Consider the following 17430-nt stretch of genomic DNA (forward strand, 5'->3'; position numbering starts at 1 on the left):
ATAGTAACCTCCTCTGCTTCTTATGGTGTGTTTTATAACATTCATCCCCATGCGGTATCCTTCTCATTCTTTCCGTGCATGGGTGCAATCTCAATAAAGCATTGAGATTCTTTAGAGGGTTCTTCATTGGAGCCTTAGTAGAATTTGCATGTCAGGGGTGAAGGCTTTCTCCCCCCAAACAGTTGTTTTAGTCTTTCGTTCCCTTTCCTTGAGACTTTGATAATAAACATGTGTTCGTATGAATGTTATCTTCCTTTGAATCCTTTGCTTCCTTATTTGCAGAATAAAATTGTAATCCGATTAATCTTTTCAAAGTAAATGAACTTTTAGAAAAAATGAGTAACGGAGTAGAATACGAATAAGTTTGTGGGGTTGGGGCAGAGCTAAAAATCCCCTTGGTAATGTATATTCGAAAAAACACGACCTTCCAAACTTAGTATTCATAAAGGTTCTCATCGCAATATTTGGAGTCCACTTTACTCCAGTACGAGGAATTACACATTAAACCATGAAGAATATTTTGCTTCACACTCGTCACAATCCATTTATTGTACTAAGAATGAGAGACCTTTGAACTATACCTAAAATAACTTGTAGATATGAACCATTCTTCTTTACCTTGCCCCAGTTCTAGTGCCAAGGATTTTAATACTTGCAATGTGACGCTAAAGGAGGGTTTTTCCCTTAGTTTGAGTTTGAATTTCTGCCCATCGCCAGCAACCCGGGCTGCTAGACTATCCCAAATTTCTTCCCAAGCCATTATGTGGCAAGTTTCCTTCTAGCCACACCCAACTTTGTCGGTGTTCCCATGGCTAAACTTAAAATTGGGCTCTATTTTCTTCATTGCTTGACCAAAGCAATTCAAAATCAATATGATCTAAATGTCAATATTTTCTTGCTTCCACGACTGACCCTTGTTTGACCCCGGTCTATTGAATTAATTTAGTGATCAGTAGTCCATTAATTCGACAGAAAACAAATCTGAGACTCGCATTCACTTAATGTGCCAACGACATCACAACCTGAACTTACTTCATTGCTGACATTTTGTTTGAGCATTTACACACTAAAGTGGAATGTTGCAGTCCGAATTTAATTAGGAAAGTGAGTATAAATGCTATAGGAATTCTATAGTATCTTTTAAATGGTGTCCTATTTTAGTTGTATTACTTAAAGGGTAAGGATTTTCCCTTCCCTACTATGAATAAAGACACAATGGAGCGAGATAATACACCCCTCATAATTCACCAATTCCTCTCTCTTTGCCGCCGCCCCGTTTCTCTCTCTATAATTCTTCAGTTGAGTAGGCTTAACATTATTATGTTTAATGGAATGTCATTCGATAGAAAAAAACATATATACACTAAAAATGAACCTCATATGTAATCAATAATAAATCTACTACATATAAACATGATACGAAATTTTTAACTGCAAAGAAGTTTGAAAAGTTTTGTACTATATTTAATAGAATTTCTTTCGATAGAAAGAAATATATACACATATATACATGAAAAGTGGTTATCAAATATAATATCTCAACTATATATAAACATGATGCAAAAATTTTAACCATATAAATATAAAGCAAAATAATTTTGAATAGTTTTCAACCTTTCTTAGTTTGGTTACCCATTTATAGTCGCCTTACCCATATATTTGTGTGCTATAGACTCATGTTAACAAATCATTACACGGAGTAAACTATTAGCAGTATTTACCAGAGAGAGTTGTAGAGATGTCTAGGTTTTCTTTATTTCATTTCTTCTTACTTGTTCTTCTTGCCTTCTTCATTTGAAGATCTTCTCTATAAAAAAACTCATTTCAATTGAAGATCATTTAGTCATTCAAATGCATAGAACAAACAACGGTTTATGTACCAAGTAATATATTTATGATAACCATTTATTTGATACATTTGGATGATAAAACGATTTTGAATTGGAATAATGTTTTGTAGAATTAGTTTTCAAATGAATATTAATAAATTAAATAGTTTTGATCGTTGATTTTATTCAGTCAAGATGCGTTATTCGTAGATGGCGGACATGTGGAGATGCAAGTATTATCTATTTTGTTTATTCACTTGTTTAAGTTTTGTAAATTTTGTAGTTGCCTTAAAGAAGGAAAATGTGCGTCAAGTGTATGCACAACTCAATTGCATCCTAGCGGGTGTACATTAGATAATTGTAGCGTCAAGTGTATTAGTAAATACGAGCAAGAGAAAGTAGACGGATATGAATGCAGGCCAAAAGTGATCCTAGTAAAGTTGGTTGTTACTGCACCTATCTAGGTGTTGATGACCCTTAGTCCCTCCTTAGTACTACTGGCTGCCAAAAAGTGCTAATAAGTTTTCTACCTTCGTTGTACGATGTAATTATTTGAAAATTTCAATCAATAAAATTTGGCAAAAATCTCCATACAATGTTGTTTATTATTATTGTTATTATATTTTATTTTTTTTATTGTTGTTGTTGTTATTATTATTCATGTGATGAGAATACACCATAAATCAAATCAAGTATGCATTATCTATATTCACGGCACAAAATTAATAAGATATATTAATCAACATATAGCGTAATAACAAACGAATAGTTAGCTTTTGGCAAAACAAGTAAAAACAATTTGTTGAGTTATTAAGCGGTGAGATCGTTAATAATCATGGTTTTATATGAAGAAAAATAATACACTACCTAGTGTGACCTTGATCACACCCCAGTTCCAATACAATCAAACAAGAAGGCTTTCCTTGCGACGGAAGACAAAGTTCTATTCCAAACATGAAATTTATTAAAATTAAAACTAGCGATAGTGACTGCATGTGCCATGAAATTCGCCCCCTGTAAACATGGTTCCATGAAATGCCTTTCAAATCAGTCGCCAGCTAATAGATGTCTTCATTGATGTTCCTCGGTCGTCAAGGGGAAGAGCATAAGCCTTTAATTGCATCAATAAACTAGTCTAGAATTACCTTCCACACAAAGTTTCTTGAACCACTTTCCTTTAGCCAACCAAAGAGCATCCCTCAAAGCTAAAGCCTCAACTACAAAATTGCTATTCTCTCCCAGGCTTCTTGCTCCAGCAACAAAGCAGACTCACCAGAGCTAACATATATACTCTATTATGAAAGGTTTTTCATTTCTAAAAACCACATTATTTCTATCTTTCCAAATTTGCCAGCAGATTAATAGGAATTAACGAAGCCATTCCAACAATCCCAAAGGATTGTTATCATTAAGGTGATATATTTAGAATTGTAGCCCAATCCTATCTTTTAAAATTACAATTGATAAACAAATGATCTTGATCCTTATTATTTGTATGACATAAATGACAGTCAAGACAAATTGAACTAATGTGTTTGTATAACCCTGCGCGAGTTTGCAATCTATTGAGGATCATTAACTAGCTAAAAAGTTTGACTGACTTATGAGAAATATTTAACTTTCACATTCTTGTTAACAATTGCTATCTAGTATTTAGTACATCTGCTACTGTTATGATTTCAAGTAGCAGATTTATAGAGAAATCACCATTAGCATTTAGGCCCCAACAAAAGGAATCATCAACCTCATTTAAGGGCAAAGGGATACTACAAATTATGTTAACAATATCAACACCCACAAGCTGTAATAGCAAGTGCATGTTCCAATTGTTGTTACATGTGAGTTGATTTACTTTCAAGTTCCAATCAATAATGACCATTGGGATTCAGGGATAAGATGGAAGAAAGGGAAAGGAAAAACCTAATTGTGGGTCCAGAACAAAATGGTTCTACTATTTCCCACCATCCACCTCAAACCATTTTCAATACTTTTTGGTTGACACACTTTATCCCAAGCAACTGGACTTGTTATTCTCACCCCAAAGGAACATCTTACATTCCTTACTTAAGGTTTTATTAAGAACATGTGGACATTTAAAGCAAGTCATGATGTGGTTAGGCATGCAGTGAGATTGGACTTGATTAGAGGGCTAAGCAAGTTCGTAGCCGTCTGGAAGGAAAGCACATCAACCGCTAGCACAGGAAGCAATTGAAGGTTGAAAGGGCACTTTCAGAGTAGCAGCTGGGGAAAAATAAAGCCATATGATCAGCTTTGGTAAACTAGCAGGAGAAAGCAAATTCCCCTTATTCAGCGGATTAGGCTTTGTCTCCCAGCTCTAGAAAGAGTGTTTGCTTTCCAGCCAGCAAGTTTGATTTTCATTCTAACAATCAGCTCCTTTGAATTAGCAGAACCTTTCCAAAAGATAATATCATGTATAGCTAAGTATATACCAATGGTAGTTTTATGTTGAATTTGCATAATATTAACAACATTGTTTCTCAACTGACAGTTTGTATTATAGAAAACTATAATAAAAAAAATTGAACGTTTACCTTTTACCTTGAAGTAGAAGTGAACCAGTTTAGTATCTTGAGGATGTTCCTAGCTGCATTACCAGAAGCCCTTGCGAAAATGAGTCAATCATCAGCAAACACAAATTTTGAAATTTTGAAGCCACAAGGAGAAGTAATCATTAGACTTGGGGGGTACTTGCTAGCTTGTTCAAATGAATGATCAAAGGTTCAATGCACAAAATAAAAGATAAGGGGAAAGAGGATCCCCTTGTCTAATGCCCCTAGTGGGATAGAAATAATAGGAAACTTCATTCTAATCCTCGGCAAAGATGATTTTTAAACTTCATTCTAATCCCCTTGTTTAACTATTTCTCTTTTTCTTCCTAATTTTAATGAATTAATTTTATTTCATTATAATTATAATGTTCATCTCTTTCATCGTAATATATTTTGTCGTAAACAATTAGATAAACTAATTTTTGTTATTCAATATATTTCGATATACTTTGTTTTCTTTATTTAGGTACATTAAATTCATTATAATACATTTCAGTGCATACATTTAGGTACACACATTTCGGTACATATATTTCGATATAAACATTTAGGTACATTAATTCAATAGATCTAATAAATTTTGGTACACACATTTCGGTGCATACATTTCAGTACACACATTTAGGTACATTAATTTAATATAATACATTTTGGTGCATACATTTCGGTACCAAAATTTAAATACTTTAATTCAATATAATACATTTCGGTACTAACATTTTGGTACTAATATTTAGGTACATGAATTGAGTCTTTCAAGTTTGAAGAATGTTAAATAAAATTAATAAATAAAAAAAAAACTTTTTTGGTCAAAAAATAAATTAAAATGTTTATATTAATAAATTTAAATATTTAATGGGGGACATATCAAGGGACTATAATCAATGTGTAATCTAACATCATATTCATTTTAAATTTCAAACTTCTTCAAGGATTAAAGTTAGAAAACCCATAGAAATAACCATAATCTTTACCATTGAGGAGAATGGAGAAAGAGATTGAGGTAATACACTTAATCCAATGGTTATCAAACCCAAATATAGTTAACACAACTTTCATATAGTCCCAGCTAAATAAATAATAAGCTTTCTCAAGATGCAACTGAGTTCTGCCTTTTTATCTTAAAGTAGCAAACAATTCATGAGCAATACGAATATTATCATAAATGCATCTTCCGGGGAAAAAATGCTTTAATTTTTTGAGATACAACCCTCAACTAACGGTTTCAGTCTATTGATCAAAACTTGGGTAATAATTTTGTAACTTACATAACTGAGACTTATCGGTCTATAAGTAGAAACCAATTCAGGGCTCTCAATTTTAGGGATTAAGCCAAATATTAGTGTGATTAATTAGTCTTAGGCTAGAGCAATTAGTGAAAAATTGGTTTATTACAAGATTAGTCATAGTACTACTCACAGTTTGCCAACAACCTTGATAGAAGGAAGCATGAATACCATCAGGACCAGGGGCTTTAAAGCACCTTTTCATAGAAATGCGCTGCCTGATAAAAATCACACGAGGCACACGGCGCAAAAACAAAAAAAACTTTACCAACTAACAAATAAAAGTAATGCTAAGGAGACCAAATTTTTTAAACCAAATAATGTAGTTGTAGATGATTAGATTATTAAATAAGTATCGATTAACGTGCTTATTTCTTACTAATGACATATCATTTGGTTTAAAAAATTTGATCTCATAACACTACCCAACAAATAATATACAAACTTGAGACTGCAACAAGAAACATCACTCATTAAGCTATAAAACTTATTTCATTGATCAAATCAGGTATTTTTACCACTTGTTACTCATTTCTATCGCTACGGCTGTAAAAACCCGAGCGAAACCCAACATTACTTCGCTCAAACTTGGCTTGTTTAATATATTTCAAGCTCCAGTTAGCTTGACTTGCTACTTATACAAGCCTTTATCAACCAAAACAAAAAGCTTCAGGCTCGTTATTGAGTTCAAGCTATTTAAAACATCCCACTTACAAGTAGAGAAAAATAGCACTATACTGCGGTGCCAAGTGGGTTAAACATAATGTTTAAGCTAGCCACATAAGCGACTTTATCTTCCATGCATATAGTAATTAACCCGCCAGCTTATGCATTTTAGTAATCAAACTGATTTATATTCCAATTCAGGTCAACTACCAAACTAAATTACATGAAAGTACGGAACCAACATCGTTCCTACACCGAGTAACTTCAATGGGAATGACTCCTCACAACCATGGACTAAACCGAAACACCAAAAGACCTACCAGTGCGGTAGTACACATCCAAATTACATTTTACCTTGAGGCACTACTTTATAACAACATACCAAATGCTTTTTAAATACGAATTATAACATACGTAACAAGAATGTTAGCATTTTAATCAAACAGCTTTCAATTTCAGGGACCAGTGGATAAATGGACACCTACCAAAGGAACTTATGAACTGCTGGCTTGCATTCTTGCAGCGATTAGACTTGATATGAGGCAGGAGGCAGCTAGAGTAGGTCAGGTTTCACCCACATGGACGTGTGAGATTATAGTCCATACGCAGCATGAGAAACCATGCAAAATCAGCCATTTTCTGCTTGGTCGTAAGAATTGGATTTGTGCTTTGGTGCAAATGTAAAGCCATCTGGAACCTTTCCAAGCAACATCTCACAGACCCTAACCTGCAATTGTCATGAATCTGCATTTTTAAGTAGGTCAGCTCAGTGAAATTGAATCAGTTGTAAGAGAAGGCAAGCCATACCCAATCAGCAGAAGCCATTAGTGTCTCAAGGTCATCACGGCCATAATAGGATGGCGGGGCGCCAGTTCAACCGTTGTGAAATGACATCTAGAAGACCAACAGGTACATATCTACAAGTGTAGCTAAGCCTTTCTAACAGAAAACACCTGTCTCCACACCTGGGACATAGATACCAGTCCAACTAATTATACCATAGATTAACTGCTGAAAAGAAAGTAAAACTTTTAAGTAGAAACCAACATGAAGTTGGTAACCAGTTACCCGATCAGCTCAATGAAAAGAGCAAAACATCCTGTGAGGGCACAGTTTCAATATAATGCCATACCAAAAAAACAAAAAAACAAAATTAATAACAACAAAAAGGGGGATGTTATCAGCACTCCAAATAAGTCAATCATGCACCCCTCCCCAACAATTTCATAAGGGAGAATTTGCACATGGAGAAATGCAGGATGACCTTTTCGGAGTACCACAGTACCCTAAGAAAACTCTAGCTGAGTAAATTACTGATGATATGTCTAATTATACAAACCTTTTGTGTCAGAGCCCCAATGTTCAAGGCCAAGACGTACGTAATCCTTCAATATATTTAATCGCTCCACAGAACTTATGTCCCAGTGCCTCTGCTCCTTTATTTCAGTAAAACTCCAAGGCTGAAAATCACAAGGATGGTTAGATATTACAAGTTTTAAAATTGGTTGATACAAATACAGGAAAGATAAATACATAAATGTGTGTTGTATTTCAGGAATATACTACAAGATAAATAAAAATACAAAGAAAAATAAACAAGAGTAAATGCGGCAGAGGGAGACAGTTAAGGACAAGACAAGCTACACAGTACAAACCTTAATTAGTGCTCCTCGAGCAATCATGCATGTAGAAAGAGCAATCATGCATGTAGAAAGCTCAGGGCATTCAGCCTGGTGCTTTTTCCAATCTACATATGAAAATATGTCTCCATTTCCAAGTACTGGCAAAGCCTCAGGGGCCTTTCTGGCACACTAGTAAACATATTCCCAAACTGCAAGCTTGCTGTAGCGTTGCTGTCGAGATCGACCATGTATTGTTACTGTTGGAAAATATTAGGATTTTAGTTTATTTGAATATTTGGTTTTCTGGGCTTAACCCGTTAACATTAGGGTTTCGGTTTCTTACCTTTTTAGGTTAGGGTTAGTTTATTATAAATAGCATGCTTGTTATTCAGTTTAGAGAAGTCATTCACAATGTAGTCTCTTAGGGATTTGTAGCCGTTTCGGCATTCTCGTTTATTTAATAATATTCTTATTTTGTTAGTCTTGTTCGTTGCGCACTCTGATATTCAACTTTGTATCAGAGCAGGTTTGATCCTTCGAGATTTAATCTGTTCTTGATTCGTATCAGTATGCCTGTTTGTGTTGTCTGTTGTTTATTTCTGGTTTAGATTGTCGTTGGTGTAGTTTGAAAAACAAAAGAATCTGGAAAAGAAAAACTGCCATCTCGTAAAGTCTGTAATCGAAGCCACCAAGCTCAGTATCCATGACCACCCCACCATCGCCTGCATGACTCACTGCCGTCGCACCCAGATCCGTCCCCCATTAGATTAGCACTGCGCTGCGCACCACTCGTTGCCAGACCCGTTGATCAACCCGTACCCAATCCATTCATGGTTCGCCACTGCGGTACCCGCTGCCTGAGAGCCACTCACTTGCTGCTCACGTTTGCACTTGTTGTTTGTTGACCGTCGATACCGCTACCAAATCGAATCCAGGTTGTCGGTCCGAGGAACTGCTGTTGTGCGAGGCTGCTCCGTTGGCCCGTCTTCAATTCTGATGAATCCAAGTATTGTATGATGATGACAATATATTTTGATCAGATGGACTTTTACTTTGATCAAAGTGTTGAAAAAAGACAAAAAAAAAAAAAAAAAACTGTTTGATTTTGGTAAGGCCCACACGGGCAATGAGAAAGAATTGGCTGGGAAAAGATGGGCATTTTTGGTTTGAAGTTTTTTAAGGCCCACACGGATAAGTGTTGCGAGTTTGTTTGTCTGTCACTCGAGTGTTTGGACTTGTGAACACTTGAGTGATAGAACCTTGTGTTTGTTTGTTCGTTGCTAGAATTGAGATATGAAAATCTCGTCTGTTTATAGACGGGTTCTTTCCATACTCTCAACACTAGCCAATTTGAACCAGAACTAGTTTGCCAGTCAGAATCAATAATCAAGTCAAGAATCAAGAATCAAGAATCAGTTTGCCAGTCAAGTCAAGTTCGCCAGTCAAGTCAAGTCAAGTCAAGTCAAGTTTGCATATCTGCCAATCCGCCTAACAGAGCCAGTCCGCATCTGCTTGTTTGCAAACTCATGTCATATACCACCATGAGTTTGACGGGGGGTGTTGGAAAATATTAGAATTTTAGTTTATTTGAATATTTGGTTTTCTGGGCTTAGCCCGTTAACATTAGGGTTTCGGTTTCTTACCTTTTTAGGTTAGGGTTAGTTTATTATAAATAGCATGCTTGTTATTCAGTTTAGAGAAGTCATTCACAATGTAGTCTCTTAGGGTTTTGTAGCCATTTCGGCATTCTTGTTTATTTAATAATATTCTTATTTTATTAATCTTGTTCGTTGCGCACTCTGATATTCAACTCTGCACTAGCTCCCCAGTTTCCCATGTCCGCAATAAGTGGAATCAATGCGATTTTTCCCCTCAAAATAGGCTGTCCTGGTTTAGAAACAGTAAAACAGCAGTATAACATTTCGCGGACAACCTTAAAACCTAGAAGTGCACTTAAGAAGCAATCAAACAGAAAAGATATCAAAGAGGCCATGACTGCAGAGAAAACATGTCATCATTTTGGAACAAAACAATTTAAAAAAATGCAACACATTATTCAGCCAAACCTGCTATCTAGCAGATTGATGTAGACTGTTTTGTTCACAGTTGTGTAGAACATGAATAGAATTCAGTACCTTAATAGTTATAGGACTGTCGACGGTACCAGAAGCTGCTTGTACAATGCCTTTCATCCGCATGGGTTTTGTAAGAAGAGCTGACCCAGCACCCTTGTTCACAACAATATCAATTGGGCACCCCATATTTATATCAATAAAGTCCAGTTGACATTCCTGATCTATTAGGTCAACAGTGTGTGCCACAGTGTCTGGATATGATCCACATATCTGAACACAAACAAATCCTCGGATGAATGTCACCTCAGCAGTACCCATTCTGATGCTTGACCCTATTTCCATACGAAAATTACACTTAGAAAAATGTGACACTGGATAGTAGAGTACAACATCAACCATGTAAAATACAAAACCACCAAAAAAAAAAAATTGTAAATACGAAGAAAAACAATTAGCCTAACAACAGTTTAAGAAGAAAACACTGTTGATCCTAGTGTTGCCTACGTGTCGTGGCATACATTGCCGAACTGTGGAGATGGAAAAGCATGCTTTCGTTCCGGTGCACGCTTTGGAATAATATTATCATATTCAGATCGCCCAAATACCCATCTTAGGCAAGTTAAATTGTATGAAGTAACAACATCACTAGCCATATTGCTAAGCATGAACCTCCATAAACACCAGAGAAAAGAATAAATTCCTTTTGGAATGTATAAAATACAATTTATTTTCACATCAAATATTGTATGTTCAATATCTTAGAAGACATAATAAATAATACTCAAATTTTAATTATGGGATGTTGCACACTTTGCAGATGAATTTTCATAATATACTTATCATTAAGATCATTTGAGATCCATTCAAATTTTAAACTAACCGATTAATTTTTACAAAGTCATTTTCTTGTAAAACAATAACAATAATAATGATCAGCTGGAAAAAGCATATCATGAACCTGCAAAAGATTTGTGCACATTGCCATTTCACCACATATTATATCTGCTCCGAACACTTTGCAAACCCTTCGGAATGGAAGGTTTCCAACAGTGGTCAGAGGTGCAAGGTACAACTTTTCTCTAAAATCAATAAGCTTCTTTTCACGTGGGTGTAGTCTTAGGCTTCTATCACTCTCTAGAAACAAATTAACGAAATAAGATTATGGCATTATTTACATAGAAGCAAATACATCCAAAAGATATCTAATCAGTTTATCAATTCAAAGTTTTTGTGTCGTAAAACATTTAAGCACAGCACTTGTCAATCTGAAACCTTCATACTATGAACATTTAAGTTCACAACTGCACCTTTCATTTGTTTTTTTTTTTTCCAGCTTCATATTCATATTCATATTCCAAATCAATGGATTTTTTAACATTCCTTAAATTGCCCAGTGAATTTATTCAACATCAAGTACTCTATATTCACTGCAAGGTGCAGATAAGTAACTAAGGTAAATAATAACAGAACAGAAAAAAAATGAGGATTATTGTCATAGAAATATTGCAAATTATAGCATCATGGGATCACAACAAAGAATCCTTCTTTGCACAAGCATGCATATAAATGCACCTGTACGCGCACACACATACAGAAAAAGAGACATTATTAGGGGTAAAAGGATGATGTATGTCAATACCTCGAGCCCAAGAGCCTTGAGTTTGGCGTCTGCTTTGGGGAACTTCATTTTATTCTTCCACAAAAGCTTTTGAACATCTTTAGTCAATCCATTCACCTCAGAGCTTCTTCTGCGAGCACTCAAATCCCCACCTTCAACACCGTCTTTATCCGAACCCAAGAACCTACATGCCAACCCATATGGGCATGTCTCCTGGGCAGTCATGAAAGGACACTCTCCCTCTATATCCTCAGGTTTCTACACTCGACAAACAATTGAATCCTCATAAAAGCCATCCCCACATATCATTTGGTTTACAATAAAACCCAATGAAGCAAAAATTCAACTACTACTCAGGCAGCATTCGAATTCATTTCGTATTACCTGAGCTTTATAAGCCTCTATGTCGTGGCTGAACCGGCATTTATCGTTGTACGGGCACCGGCTAACATCTCCTCTTTTCGCCACCTCCGGGCAGATGCCTGCTGCCGATTTCGCTGCCTGCAATGTTGAAGAAAAACAAAATTATCAAAATTATTGTCTTAAGCTCACAGCTGGGGAGCCTTTGGTTTCCCCTCCGGGACGGCGTCGTTCTGGTCGTTAGAGAGAGCTTTTATGGGGGGAGGGCGAAGGAACTGTTTCTTCACGCGAGCGATGCCCTTGGCTACCATCTCCTCCGGCGTTCGCTCAGCGACCCCGTTCCTGGCATCGGGAACCGGGGCGGTTTCGGCGGTAGACTCGTCGATAGCGGACTGAGTCGACTCGTGCTAACTCGGAGGCTTGGTAGGGTTTATTGAAATTGTTAGTAGGGTTCACCGGTGCATTGGAGTCTGAGTGAGAGTAGGGTTTTGCAGTGCGTTTAGGTGAAACGAAACGAGCTTCAAATTTAGCGTGTTGATGAAGATCAGCATACAGGGGACTGTATTTGAAACCGAAAATCAAAACCGAAATACGAAACCAAATCAAAATAGCATCAATCGGCTCCATTTTTGCAGTTTTGAAACCCAACCGAAACTGATCTGCATTGCAAAAATTAAATAAATACTTAATTTAATATCAATATTAGGCTTGCTTTGTTTTTATTTTTTCTAAGTGTTTAGCTACTTTTGTAAGCTTTTAAAGTGAATAATCCTATCACATGCTCATTTTTGCTTCTTACGCATTATTGTTAATTATTTGTTATTGATTTTTTTAATTTATTCGATCTGACGGTTGAAAATTAGAAAGATGTGTAAGAAGTAAAAATAAGCAAAAATAGATATACGGATAACACTACCCTTTAAAGTTTATAACAACTAACACATTTTGTGTTGTCCATGTATTTGTATTATGTAGAATTGGCCAATTTGAACTCAAGTATCGGCTCTCTTACTCTTAATCCACAACCAGAACAATAAACTCCAAGGCAATCTCAAGCTTCTAATCCACAAGGTACAATGGCTTCTCACACTACTACAAAAGGGCCTTATAGTGTCAGTAGGTGACATCGGTTTAATATAATATAGTGGCGGATAAGACAGTTGCGACACTAACTGAAGATGATGTCGAATTGTACATCAACATTTGGCGTCGTCTGTGGGAAACGACATGAAAAGCTATGTCTGTTCTCTTTCATTTTCATCTCACCACCGTGAAACCTCACCACAATATCCATCGTGAATCTGCAAAAGCCACCACGCAACCATTTCACCACCTTCAGCCACCGCCACCTCTCGATCTCTCTCATTACCTCCCGTCCTCTGTTTCTGATCTGCCATCCAGAATCTACCCGGCAACCAAATTCTCCGATATGGGTGTGGCGTTTAGTCATTGAAGAGAAAGCCCGCTGAAAGTTAACAATTTAACAGTTTTGAATAGTTGTACGCGTGTTCAAATCTTAGGGGCGGTACACATCTGGTACACGGTATTGGGTACAGGGTATTCGAATCTCATCCTTTCCCCACCTAATCATTCATCGCTTCCGTGAAGCCATCAACACAACCAAAATCTCTCTTCATCTTCTCGTAGAGGCAGCAACCATGGCGTCGCTCGCCTCAATGATCTCCAGTAATCCCGGCCACGCGCTCTCCCCCAACATACTGGCTCACGACGCCAAGCCCAGGAAGATCTGCTACTCTCAATGCTCTACATTCTTTCTCCCTCTTTACCGCTCTCCCATTTGCAGTCCTTTTTATCATTCTTCATGGACTACACAATGTCGAAGCATGCGGTGTTGGGGTTGATGAGGTCAGCGAGTCTGCAGCTGGGCGCGTACGGGATACGCGTCAACTTTGTCACATCAGGACCGTTGGTGACGCCGTTGCTATGCTCGCTTTTCAAGGTGGAGGCTGAGGATGTTGTGAAAATGTTCAAGTCGCACTTTGGGTTGTACGGGATGAATAGGCAGTCGCAGAGGCCGACGAAGCAAGAAGTTACCACCGCCGATTCGATTAAGTTCGAATCCAGAAAAGCCAACAACAAATCTACCAAGTCGGTGAAAAGGAAGATGAAGATGTCATGTTTGCTCTTTCCTTCTACAGAGACCCCGATGAGGCCAAGGAAAAGGAAAATATGCTTTTACAAAAGGTATCGTCTTGCTTTTACAAACAAGAAGTGGATGAGCTGGCTGCTTTCCAAAGTGGAAAAGAACAGCGTCACCAAGTGGAAGCCAGATCTCTGGCAAGTCGGTATAGTCCGGTAATAAGATTCCGCGACAAACTGTAAAGAAGATATTAATGCTTAATTGGTGCACCATGCATGACAGCAGCACAGAGACAAAGATAGAGAGAGAGAGGTGCAGTGGAAAGAGAAAAGAAAAAGGAAAACTCTCCAGTACTCATTAGGCGAAGTGCGCACCAACCATCTGCAACTGTCGACCACCCCCATGGAAAAAGATAAGCACTTTATCTTTGGGCTGATTTGTTTAAAATTATCATTGTTTATTTAATATCTTATTATTTTTGTCATGATGACTAATTATAAAATAATAATTTTATTATTTTTATGTGATAATGACTTATGATTAAATAATATTATTTCTGATATCACATGATTACTACCACGTTAATGATTTATACAACATGTGATTTATCAAACAACTGAATAAATCGTTTATTCATGATTTTATATATATATATATATACACACACACACACACACATTTAGGCAATACCTAATATATTGTTGATTTCTGCAGCATGTCATTTATCAAACAACTGAATAAATCATTTATTCATGATTATATATAGACACACATATTTAGGCAATACCTAATATATTGTTGATTTATGCAGCATGTCATTTATCAAGCAACTAAATAAATCATTTATTCATAAGTATATATATACACACACACATTTAGGCAATACCTAATATATTGTTGATTTATGCAACATGTCATTTATCACACAACAGAATAAATCATTTATTCACAGAAGGCACATAATACAATATTTTTCCTTGACAAACTTTGTCAATTTGATTTATTCATTATAGGGTCGTACTTATATTGTCCTTTATTGTCAGGAATTATTGAGCAACTAGATCCACTAATCAACATTGTTGCTGATTAAAGAAGTCTACCAACTTATAGACTGATGAGCCACGTGCTCATGGTGATCTCTTGTCTGACCGGACACCCACTTACTTATCACCAACCAGGTGATCAAAACTACGTCCAATACTCCAAAATTATTCAGCAGCTTGCCGCTACTATCACCCATTAGGTGATTAAAAGTACATCCAGTACTCCAAAATTATTCAGTAGCCTGCCGCTATTATCACCAACTAGGTGATCAAAAGTACGTCCAGTACTCCAAAATTATTCAGCAAGCTTGCTGCTATTATCACCAACTAGGTGATCAAAAGTACGTCCAGTACTCCAAAATTATTCCGCAGCCTGCCGTTATTATCACCAACCAGGTGATCAAAAGTACGTCCAATACTCCAAAATTATTCGGGTTGGTGATCAAAAGTACATCCAGTACTCCAAAAATTATTCAGCAGCCTGCCGTTATTATCACCAACCAGGTGATCAAAAGTACGTCCAGTACTCCAAAATTATTCGGCAGCCTGCTGCTATTATCACCAACTAGGTGATCAAAAGTACGTCCAGTACTTCAAAATTATACATGAGTATCACTCATGTCAATCATACATAAACATTCATGAGCATCACTCATATCAACATTCATGAGCATCACTCATGTCAGCATCCATGAGCATCACTCATGTCAGCATCCATGAGCATCACTCATGTCAATCAACATAAATATTCATGAGCATCACTCATGTCAATCAGCTTCAAAAGCTTCATTTACAGAGCTCCAGCGTCGAAAGCTTCATTTATAGAGCTCTAGCTTCGAAAGCTTCATTTACATAGCTCTAGCTTCGAAAGCTTCATTTATAGAGCTCCAGCTTCGAAAGCTTCATTTACAAGAGCTCCAACTTCGAAAGCTTCATTTACAAAGCTTCGACTTCAAAAGCTTCATTTACAAAAGTTTCAACTTCAAAGCTTCACTTTCAAAGCCTCACATATAAAACTTCACTTTCAAAGCTTTACCTACAAAGCTTCAGTGCATGGTATACAAAGACCGCCTCCGAACAACTGCCACTTCGGCCTATACATAGATTGAATTTGAAGTCTCCAGCCAACAGACCTTATTGACTGAAGACTTGGGGGACTACACTATGTACCATATATTGGGCTTCCGCAACTGGGCCTCATGAAAAATACTTGGGGGACTTAGCCCATTATTTATGTACTGAGGCGAACCCTTATTCTATAAAATTGACTCTCTCACTTTCATTAGAGGGCACCTATTATTCATGTATTGAAGAGCGAACCATTATTTTATAAAAGGGACTCCCTCACCTTCATTAGAGAAAGACTCTTAGCCCATCACTTATATATTAAGGAGCGAACCCTTATTCTATAAAATGGACTCCCTCCCTCACCTTCATTAGAGAGCATCGCTGCCAGCTGAGCAACCGCCTTGCCGCGAACATCACTCTTAACCCATCACTTATGTATTGAGGAGTGAGCCCTTATTCTATAAAATGGACTCCCTCACCATCATTAGAGAGCATCGCCGCCTGTTGAGCAACCGCCTCGCCGTGAGCATCAACTCTAGCCCATCATTTATGTATTGAGGAGTGAACCCTTATTTTATAAAAGGGACTCCCTTACCTTCATTAGAAAGAGACTCTTAGCCCATCACTTATGTATTGAGGAGCGAACCCTTATTCTATAAAAGAGACTCCCTCACCTTCATTAGAGAGTATCGCCGCCTGCTGAGCAACCGCCTCGTCGCGAGCATCAACTCTAGCCCATCATTTATGTATTGAGGAGCGAGCCCTTATTCTATAAAAGGGACTCCCTCACCTTCAACGCCACAAGCCAAGCCAACCAAGGCAACATAAGCCGCAAGCCGAGTAGCCTCGCAACATGTGCTACTTCTAGTTGAGCATCATTTCACATTGAGTACTGCCTCATGTCGAGTATTCAGTTCTAGACGACATCTAATTACTTCGGCCCACACATGGACTGAATTTCAAGCCTCCAGCCAAAAGATTCTCTTGACTGAAGACTTGGGGGACTACTGTTGGTACCATATTATATTGGGCCTCATTACTTGGGCTTCCAGACATTGAGCCCATGATTTATGTAAAAGGGGAGGAGCCCTAAGTCTATAAAAGGGACTCCTCACCCTCACAATCCTCAGGCCTCACATCCCCAAACATAGGCTCTCATATTCAGAGCAACCCTCTCACAAACAGAGAAACT

The 17430-nt window shown here is 37.3% G+C and overlaps 1 protein-coding gene across 1 annotated transcript; it reads right to left on the reverse strand.

The window, feature by feature from the left end:
• Positions 1-6571: 6571 nt before the first annotated feature.
• Positions 6572-10657, reverse strand: LOC126622533 (tRNA-dihydrouridine(47) synthase [NAD(P)(+)]-like). The gene is made up of 6 exons (XM_050291327.1): positions 10654-10657; positions 10109-10380; positions 7691-7811; positions 7420-7450; positions 7159-7316; positions 6572-7078 (listed from the first exon to the last, which is right to left on the reverse strand). The coding sequence occupies exons 1-5, from the start codon at positions 10655-10657 to the stop codon at positions 7193-7195; spliced, it is 552 nt and encodes a 183-aa protein (XP_050147284.1). The 3' UTR covers positions 6572-7078; positions 7159-7192.
• Positions 10658-17430: the final 6773 nt, after the last annotated feature.

Source organism: Malus sylvestris, chromosome 5 (genome assembly GCF_916048215.2).
Source record: "Malus sylvestris chromosome 5, drMalSylv7.2, whole genome shotgun sequence".
Taxonomy (NCBI): Eukaryota; Viridiplantae; Streptophyta; class Magnoliopsida; order Rosales; family Rosaceae; genus Malus; species Malus sylvestris.

Bases quoted from the DNA above. Each gene is read 5' to 3' on its own strand.
- LOC126622533 (XM_050291327.1), bottom strand. The intron at 7,812-10,108 runs GTACTGAATTCT...TGTGATTTTCAG, and splicing joins ACAGTCCTATAACTATTAAG to CCTTGGAGTTTTACTGAAAT. The intron at 7,451-7,690 runs GTTTGTATAATT...GTGCCCTCACAG, and splicing joins TTGGGGCTCTGACACAAAAG to GATGTTTTGCTCTTTTCATT.